Genomic DNA, 10,569 nt, shown 5'->3' with positions numbered 1-10,569 from the left:
TTTTGAATTCCATCATCTTTCTTCAATAAAATATTCTGTGCCACATATATGTTTTACTTTGCTCATATTTGCCCCTAAATATTGAATTTAGGTGTATAACCTATACAGTAGCTTTGCTCAGTCAATTTTCCGTCTATTAAAATAGAACATAGCCGTGGGAACCCTACCTCCCCCCCTGCTTAGCCCCCCCCCCCCCCCCACTTTTTTTTGCTAAAATAGACCTTATATAGGCATAGAAAATTGGAATTTACCTTTTTCCTTGGTGTAGCCCCCTTTTGATTAGCCCCCTCAACGACACCCATGTAGACAGCTGAAACATGTGGATATATAGCTCCATCATGTAATAATTATATTGTTTTGAAATGATAATTCCTGGTTAAAGTTTAGAATTTATTCAAGTCCAAAAGTACAAAATCAAATTTCACATTTTTACACAAAAATTCCTAAAGTGAGAGTGAATTACAAATAAACTCAGGTACGTCTCATCTTTGACAACTCCTCCCACATTTCATAAATGAAGCAATGAAACAAGTTAAAAGACAGTAGAAAAGTTTGGGGAAAGCTCAATGACATTTATCTATAACACAGGAAACAATTTGAGTAAGCATAACAAATTCAAAGAAACACCAGTCTAAGATCTGACCATAAACCTGATAACAATTATGAGCTAATAGCATCGATACCGTGGGATGGAGAGAGAGATGTCAAGTTTGAGAAATTACAAACACGTGCAGCAGTGCTCTTTCTGAAGATCAAATAAAACAATTAATTTTCAATTACAAATTCCCAGTACATCAATTATAATATTTAAACAATACCTAAATCATAAGTACATCTAAGAAGATCTATCAAAAATATGAATTTATACGCATGTATATATAACAGTATATTATAACAGAGACTTATACTAAGCAGACATTGTGCAGTACATGTATTAAGAGAATTCTGGTTTAATTGAGTTGTTGATTATGTAAAAAAAAAAAATACGCTCATATCATATCAAGTGTTAAACATTTTATGTAATGAGGTATGTTCCAATTTTATCGAATGGTTTGTAAGATTCATAAGGGGGACAAAAAGACCGAGTTCGAAAAGGTAGCCAGTGTGAAGCGAGCTTCGTATGCGCATGCGCAAATTCTCTGTTTACTTTTTTGTGGAAAATGGCGGAATTTTCTGAAAGCTCACAGGCAAATGTTTATTGTCAAGCAAGCAGAAGTAACATTACAAGACAATCTTCAAGATCATCCTCAGAAACTCTTTCGCCAAGTTGCAGCTCACCAAGTTCGACTGAAAATGACGTGCCATCAAGCACTTGTGAATGGAGAAGAAGTTTAATAGAAAAACTTGGAATACGTTTTGAACGTAAATCGCCAACTGACATTATCATGGAGCACATGTCCGCTGTGGCATATAACCTCATGCGTGATGAAATACAAAACCTTGAGGAGCTAACAGATATCTTGGGTCATCTTAATAATCTAAATCATGAGAAACTGCTTGAAATCAATTTTAAAGGTCTCAATTTCTCGAGGCCAGTAGAGGAAAAGCTGCGGTACAGCAATAGATTCAAAGAAATAGACATGTAAGTATTACAAATAAGGGATTCCTCATGCCTGTATATTACCAAGTATGCATGATAATACAGGTGCTTGAATAAATAGTCAGTGGTCAAATACTGGTGACTTCTTATCTGATTCTTTTTCTATAAGATAATAACTGGACAGAATCTATAAATCAGTCAGGGGTGAGGCTATAAAATGAATGATGATAGTCAAATTTAGCATAGATTAGTGGTTAGAGCATCTGCTTGAGAGACATGTAGCATAAGGAGCAGCTTCTTAAGTTCTTACGTTGCAGGTTTGAATCAATCGTGGGACGTAGAGAAGTGTGTACTCCTAATTAGACTGTGTAAACTTACATGTACTGATGTAGGTCCCATGTCACAGTTGACTTGAAAAATAAGTTTGGGATGATAGAGTAAGATATTGATAATATTAATTCTATGTGAGGATGATACATATCGATACATCATGTACATCTGAAGAAATTAATATCGAAATATTGCAAAAAAAAAATCTAACTTCTGTAAATGTTAAATTTCTTTGTTTATTTAACATGTTTAACTTGCTGGGTTTAATATATTAAAATAAGAATGATAAATATAGATATTAAATAAAACTAGAGGTACTGTGAGCGATGAGCTCACTAAATGATACCCCCCGCCTCCCATATGGTTATAACTGGTTAAAAAGTCCATGTTTTCCTGTGGCAGTGAAACCCAAAAATGTGTCTGATCAAAATGTAAAATAGGAGGTGCACAATGGCAATATGTAATAAAGATTCTGTGAAAGTTGCATCAAATTTCATTCAGTGGTATGAGAGGAGTTGCGGATAAGAGATGGGTACCCCAAAGCGTAACAGACGGACGGACGGACGGACAGAATTAACGATTACTAAATACCCTCCCGCTTTTCAAGTGGGGGGTATAATAATGATAATTAAAAAATACCACATGATCAAAATAATTGTATACACAACTACTTTGAATATATTAAGTTCTTCTTGTTTATGAAAAAAAAAATATGTGTTTGATTCAACATGTTCAATGCAAAAAGGAAATTTATTACCAGTTTAACACACACAATCATTTTTGTGGCTCAAATAAAGTGATACCTATCAATGTACAAAAAACTAATTATGACCATGATCACCTAGCCCCAAAGAAAAAGATTCCTTTAATGCTGAAGAATGGTCCTCAGCACCAAACATTTGCAGCATTCCTAAATCAAACAAATAAAAAATTGATCTGATACAAAATTAAACTAGAGGTACTGTGAGCAATGAGCTCACTAAATGATACCCCCCGCTTCCCATATGGTTATAACTAATGACAAAGTCCATGATTTGCCATGGCCGGGAAACCCAAAATATGTGTCAGATCAAAAAGTAAAATAGGAGGTGCACAATGGCAATATGTAATAAAGATTCTGTGAAAGTTTCATTAAATTTCACTCAGTGGTATAAGAGGAGTTGCGGATAAGAGATAGGTACCCTAAAGCATAACAGACGGACGGACGGACGGAATTAACGATTACTATATACCCTCCCGCTTTTCAAGCGGAGATGAAGTACAGTCATATGATATGTAATTAAAACCATTACTCTAAAGTAAACTCCAAATTGTTATAAATGATTCTCTTTAGTTATTCTAAAAATGAATTTTAGTCAGTACAAAAACCAAATTTATGACTTGTAATCATTATTTTATAAATGACTGATTTCAGTCTCACCCCTGACTGATTATTATAGTACATGTCTGTTGTATTTGATGTACCTGTACTGTATGTTCACATTTTGTCTGACAAAGTATTCTTTGTTTATTTCAAGATCAAAGTACTCAACATTTATGAAGAAATTTGGAGTAAGCCTTTGGTATATTCTGAAAGAAAAACAGCCTATTATATCTGAGGAAAAGTATCGGTGCCTATTTGAGCAATTTCTTCAGATGTTTGGAATTGACGTCATGTAAGTGTTAACAAAATTACTCATAATTTTTCAAAATATTTTGCTTTATGTTATGAGACTAGTATTATTGTATGTCATGTTTATATCTGTCAGGTTAACATATTTCAGATTGTTGGCTGTCTCTATGTATAATTTTTATACCCCCCGCTTGAAAAGCGGGAGGGTATATAGTGATCGGGATTTCCGTCCGTCCGTCTGTTACGCTTTTTCTCTTATCCGCAACTCCTCTTATACCACTCAGTGAAATTTAATGAAACTTTCACAGAATCTTTATTACATATTGCCATTGTGCACCTCCTATTTTACTTTTTTATTCGACACGTATTTTAGGTTTCCCAGAGCAAAACATTGCCATTTTTTGTTTACCTATGACGTCACATAATAGAAGCTTCTGGATAACATTTCATTGGACGAGTTACCTGGTATTCCTCTTTACACATTACCATAAAACAATATAATATAGCAACACATGGACATTATGGGAGGTGGGGGGTATCATTTAGTGAGCTCATTGCTCACAGTACCTCTAGTTAATTTTGAATTTGTGTTTCAGTTGGCTCATATTACCCTAATTCTGTCTGTATGAGGCTATATATTTAAGAATATTAAAGTATAACATGTATAGTGTAACATGTTCAAAAGCTAAGTCATTGAAAACTGTAGTTATTGTCTCTATCTACTTGTTATTTTTTCGGGGGTGAGGGGGGGTATATAAAAAAAAAAACCTTCTCTGTCTGCCTAGCCATCCAGTTGTATCACATCTGGGACAAAGTCAAAGGCTTTTAGATCACTTAAGTTGAGATTACAAAAATTGGAATGTTTAAAACAATTTAAGATATGGACTCATAACATTACAATAAGATAGCCACTTTTGCCAATCAGATACTTTTAAATCAAATTTATTTTCACTTTATTTAATTAAAAACATGATAACATGGTAAACTACATGAATGAGTTCTTACATGCCTCACCTCTACCTTTTTAGGGCACATCCTGTAATAGATGCAGAATCAACAGATATTTCTGGTAGAAAAGTTTCAGCAAAGGCAGATATTGTGTGCTTTAGTCCTAGAGATGTGAAGAAATACACTTTGGCAATTTGTGAGGTAACCCTAAATTTTGCTGCATGAAATGTAATGTTTTTGTGCCCCTTGGTGCATTAATCCATTGTTGGCTTAATCAAGAATACTGCCAGAATTTTTTTCCAATGAAGAAATGATATTAGAATGAAAATAAGGTACTAAGCAGTTAACTTAATTGATAAGGAAAAAATATATACAGTAGTAATATATTATATAAATGGTGCCTGTTTTGGAGGGTAACAGTGGAAATTGACACCCCAATGAAAACCATTGTCAACCAAGGGGTGTCAATTTCCACTGTTACCCTCTAAAACAGGCACCATTTATTATACCCCCCGCTTGAAAAGCGGGAGGGTATATAGTGATCAGGATTTCCGTTCATCTGTACGTCCTTCCGTCCGTCCGTCTGTTACGCTTTTTCTCTTATCCGCAACTCCTCTTATACTACTGAGTGAAATTTAATGAAACTTTCACAGAATCTTTATTACATATTGCCATTGTGCACCTCCTATTTTACTTTTTTATTCGACACATATTTTAGGTTTCCCAGAGCAAAACATGGACATTGCCATGTTTTGTTTACCTATGACATCACATAATAGAAGCTTCTGGATAACATTTGATAGGACGAGTTATTCCTCTATACACATTACCGTAAAACAATATATACATGTAGTGCTCAACACATTGACATTATGGGAGGCGGGGGGTATCATTTAGTGAGCTCATTGCTCACAGTACCTCTAGTTTTATTATACTGAATGTCTTCTTCATTTTTTACTTTGTCCGCAATACAAATCGTTGATCACATTTTTGTTCACCTTTAGAAAGCTTTCAAACTCCTCGCTACTTCGAAAAAGATTTACTGACCTCTTTATAGTTTATTTGATACTCTAACAATGTCTAAGAGTCCTTTATCATCTAAAGTTTTGTTATTTCTGCACTCGCAAGCATGTTTCGTCTGTCCTTTGTTGTTTTCCAGTAAGCTACATCGGATGCAAGTTTTTATTGAGGTCAAGTTTATTCTGGTTCTTTCAAACGCGCAACTGACGTTTTGAGAATTCTACGGTGAACCATACGCGCATAATTTCCATGCATGTGGCATTACCGTTGTGTTACCCGTTATAATGTGTGTTGCTAAGGCTGAGGGTAATAGAACAGATTGTTAACTGCATCTAAACCAATCAGATTTTAGTATTTAACATGAAAGTGTAATAATATACAAATATGGAATGGGGTTGAGGGCAACATTTACTATCATGATTATTATGGACTAAATATTGCCCGATGTGGAGCAGAGGGCATTATTTTCATCAGGAGGAGGCTTACATAATCAATGTTGCATGAAAACACAGCCAATATAGTGTTTGGTTATTACATATATATGAAATTTAGTACAGAATTAAGTTTTTTTTTTATTGTGAAGAAGAATGGCAGAACAAGATGAAAAAAAATGTTACAATAGGTTTACTTGCATTGCAATTATATGCATTTAAAAAGTTTTGAGGACAGGGTTTAGTGTTCATGATGGGCTGCTCTAACACATTTTTCAGGTACTGATCATCCAATTGCATTAATTGGTCTATTGAGTTCAAAATTTCCAGAAGTATTTTCCATTGCTACTGTTTTTAGGTAGTACCGGTGTAGCATAATATTTTGATACCGCGATATATTGAACCCGGGTTCAATATCAGCCCCTAAGATATCTGCAAATCTCTTCATTTTTTTACCAGTTGTGTTTTTGACATAAATGATGAGCCTATTGTGATGTCACATTTTTTGGTGTAGTCACTTTTTATAAATCTTTCAATAAAATGAATATAGCAGAAAAGGGGGAAAATTCTTCATGCATTATTCCTACGTGTAGCCCGTCAATAGCAGAAAAATGTACCTGGTAGATGGTCAGTATTTTTCAGGTGGGCTAATATTTTAATTGTAGACTGCTTTCTATAAAGAGTTATAGTGAGAATATGTTACTATATAAATATAATGAAAACAATTCATTTACATTTTCATTTTAGGTGAAAAAGGAATGCCCTTTCACAGATGAAGAGACAGGACCATCACCACAGAAATTCAGAAGAACAGAAGATTCTCCACAAAGATCCCAGAGCTGCCATTTACCTGATGGGTTACTTGCGCAACATGTCGGTGACCTTTTGACCTACCTGGACAAATCAATATGTAAAGGGGCAATATTAGGAATGACCGTGGAAAAAACAATGGTATGCCCAAAACTTCTTTTGAATGTTGACCAAAATTGTGTGATTACAAGTACATATAATTAACATGATTAAGATAACATACTGTTAAAAATAATTTATTAATTTAAAGCCATTTATTACATTTTGTTTTATGATGTAATAAATCAAATGAATTATATGTAAATACAGTGAGTTCCCTATCAGCATTGTAAATTCCTTTGTTTATTGTGTAGTGCTCACAGGAAGTTTTACTTACCAATATGATGAAGTTGATTTCTTCGGAACCAATGGTCCAGATTACTGATTACACAAGTTTTACTGTAAAAAAATTAAGAGAATACCCTATTCTGTCATTTTTATATTTATAGAAAAGATTTTTAACTTGTTCAATATGACTTATGAAATGATGAGGACATTTTTGGCAAAGACTATTAATTTGGAAAAGCTTTTCCTACACCATAGAGATCAATGACCATTACAGTACCAGTGTCAAGTACACTCTAATTAGGCAAAGTTGAAAAAATTCTTTGTTTGCAATTGTCTACCTATAACTTTTAGACTGCGTAGGGAGGTAGGTAGACATTATTATTTTTTGGAAGAAAATGGTTTTTTAGATTTTGTTAGGGCTTTTCATAGGCCTTCAAATCATGAATGAGCTCCACTCTTGTTATAAACCACTGATTGATAAAACAAATAAAAGTCAAAAATAGAAAATGAACAGTTTTAATAACCTGAAAAATTGAAAAAAAAATATTACAACATGGCTAAATGATTTGATTGATTGTATATTGTTAAACGTTCCTCTCGAGAACTTTTCACTCGTATTGAGATGCCACCACTTGCTGGTGGAGAGCTGCAAATTCTGTCCTATACTCGGCACTCAGGGCCATTGAGCAGTGAGGGATCTTTTTCTTGCCAGCACCTACTGCGACATGGGACCTCGATTTATAGGGTCTCATGTGAAGGACCGGCCTTCACGTTCCACAGTGGGATTTAAAAAAGTTTTGGTTGGGTGCATTTTGAGTGAGTGGGTAGGCAACTGCAAACAACCAAATTTTTAATTTAGGCCTTACATGTATAAGAAATTTTGCTCTTTTTATATCTTTCTGTTTAAATCATGAGTGCTAAGGAAAGGTTAGGACCATACTAGGAGAACAAATTTTTACATCGAATTGCATAGGAATACACAAAAGAAAATCTTGAAAAAAATCCTCTGAAAAACTCTTGGACCACATGACTTTAGCATTTTCAGTAAGCAATGTGGTCTGTGGATCTTTTTTTTTATTCTAGACCTTAAACAAGGATCAAATTATATTAGTAAGAAAATATTTCTTTTCATTTATTTTAAAATTTTCTTCTTTTTTTTTAAAGGTTACATTTACAAGGTTATCTGTGACAGATGAAACAATGGAAAAACTTCAAAGATCACATGGTTCACTGAAATTAAAAGAAGAAGAAAGACCTGTTCTTTACTACAGTAAACCTTATAATTACTTGCTGATGGAGGATAGAAAAGAAATTGTAAAAGCACTTCTGACTCTCACTGTGATGGAAAAACGGCGAGCAAAAAAGTCTTGATATCAGATGCTATGCATTACTGAGTTATTGTTTTATTGTTGTCGTAAGTGTTTGCAAATGGAACTGTTTTAAGTATAACTGGTGCTTAATATAATGAAGAAATGAATTTAGTTTTTGAAGATTCATGAGGATATGAACTACGGCATTTCATGCCGGCATATTTCATGAAGCGGGTTAGCTCTTCATGATAAATATGCCGGGGTGAAGCGTTGTAGTTCATATACCTCATTAATCTTCAAAAATTAAATTCATTTCTTATATTTACATTATTTTTCTGATGACTTGCCATAAATTTACGCCATTCAACTGTCATTTTTAAAGCAAAACAGTGTGCACAATATTTTTTAATGCCAAGAGTGGTATTGTGACGTAACAATGGAGATATTCATGTTTATTCATAGTACATACGTAATGTAGTTCATGAAAAAAATGAACTGCATTTTTTTTGTGAAGACTCATAGGGGAAATTTACTGGAAATGAAAATATTAGTTGTTAAACTTAAAGATGTTTTCAAGTGACTTCCCCTACTCTCAGATGGTACTCAAATTTGTTGCAGACAGTATTGAGTAACACACATTTGATATCTATTTGTCCCCCCTTATCTTTCCAGAGCTGTCCCTATACATTCCAAGTATTTCAGAATTCCGATTGGTTGTCTTCCAGCATAGGCTGTCCATCATTTAGCTTTTATGGTCATTAATGTTGTAAAATCCATAGCTCTATTCTGATACATAGATCTGTTAATTGACGTAGTTTGGGAAAAGATATCTTGAAATCCTTTTTAGCATTTTGTATGTTGAATTGTGCCTGAATTATCATTTTTATTTATTTCATGCTGTTTTTGAAAACTCTGCCAATAAACTCAAGTTTCTATTTTTGAAATTTTTTTAGAGATTGAAATAATGCATTCAATAAGTATAAATTGTTACTTGGTCAAAGAGTCAATCCCTCATTACGTGATTGTATTGAGTATTTTTCAGATGTGTCTAATGTATTTACCTAAATCTACAATGTATGTACACCATGAAGGTATGAACATCATGCATAAATATACCTGTAAAATTCTTGAATTTCTTTTCATTTCTTTTAACAAAATGTCATACTTTTAAAAAAGATTGATTGATTGATTGTATGTTGTTTAACGTCCCTCGAGAGAATTTTTCACTTAATGGAGGAGGGCTACAAATTTTGTCCTATGCTCGGCACTCAGGGCCTTTGAGCAGTGAGGGATCTTTTTTGTGCCAGCACCTACTGCGACACGGGGCCTCATCCGAAGGACGGTCTCCACGTCCCGCAGTGGAATTCGAACCCGCGACGTAAGGATTGACTCCTTACTTCGCGACTCTAGAGCAGACGCTCTAACCACTGCACCACGCGGGCGACCTTTTAAAAAAGAAATTTTTAGTAAAGAAAATTATTCTACAAGTTGTTCTAATAGACAATAAAATGGCAACATTTTCTAAAACTTTAATCATCAAGGAATACAACAGACTTCATTGATAATACATGTAATAATGATAATATTTGTGCAGTATTCTTTTAGCTCACCTGAGCTGATAGCTCAAGTGAGCTTTTCTGATCAACTGTCGTACAAAATGTCTGTAAACGTCACATTTTTTACTTCTCAAGAACTGCTTGGTCAATTTCAATCTTTTACAAAATATACAGTTTTGTTCAAATGCAGAGCCACCCTCCTCCAAAAGGGAGATAATTACAAATAAGTGGAAAATCGATTGCATTTTTAAAATCTCTATAAACAACTGGAATAAATTGTGAAAATTATACTTAAGTGGATTCAAATTTGTCCAAATCATAACCCTTGGGGTAGGGTGGAGCTACAATGACCAGGCAACGTTGTATATTGGAATGATCTTTGAATATCTTCTTTTCAAGATCAGCAAAGACTTGATTGGTCATCTATATGGAAGAATTCTCAATGTAGATTTAAGTTTTTTAATTATGACCCCAAGGGTAAGATGGGCACGATGGCCAACCAAAGTTTTATACAGGAATAGATAGGAAAAATCTTTTATCAAGAACAGGAAAACCTTGATTAGACATATCTATATGGATCCATGCAACGTGAGGTGATGTTACAGTTAGACGTTTGTTTCAAACATACCGTGCCCCCAATTTCTTCTTTAAAATGCTCTAATATCCTGTTTTTCCTAGCTCATGT

At 34.0% G+C, this 10,569-nt stretch overlaps 1 protein-coding gene across 1 annotated transcript; it reads left to right on the top strand.

The window, feature by feature from the left end:
- The first annotated feature begins 1,154 nt into the window (after nt 1-1,154).
- Nucleotides 1,155-9,432, top strand: LOC134254373 (uncharacterized). The gene is made up of 5 exons (XM_062736904.1): nt 1,155-1,582; nt 3,388-3,525; nt 4,511-4,631; nt 6,629-6,832; nt 8,183-9,432. The coding sequence occupies exons 1-5, from the start codon at nt 1,161-1,163 to the stop codon at nt 8,387-8,389; spliced, it is 1,092 nt and encodes a 363-aa protein (XP_062592888.1). The 5' UTR covers nt 1,155-1,160; the 3' UTR covers nt 8,390-9,432.
- The last annotated feature ends 1,137 nt before the right edge of the window (nt 9,433-10,569 follow it).

Source organism: Saccostrea cucullata, unplaced genomic scaffold (assembly GCF_032062105.1).
Source record: "Saccostrea cucullata isolate Sc308-1 unplaced genomic scaffold, CSIRO_AGI_Scuc_v1 ctg1279, whole genome shotgun sequence".
Classification (NCBI taxonomy): Eukaryota; Metazoa; Mollusca; class Bivalvia; order Ostreida; family Ostreidae; genus Saccostrea; species Saccostrea cuccullata.
The sequence above is the reverse complement of the archived record's forward strand: the minus strand, read 5'-3'. Positions and strand labels throughout refer to the sequence as shown.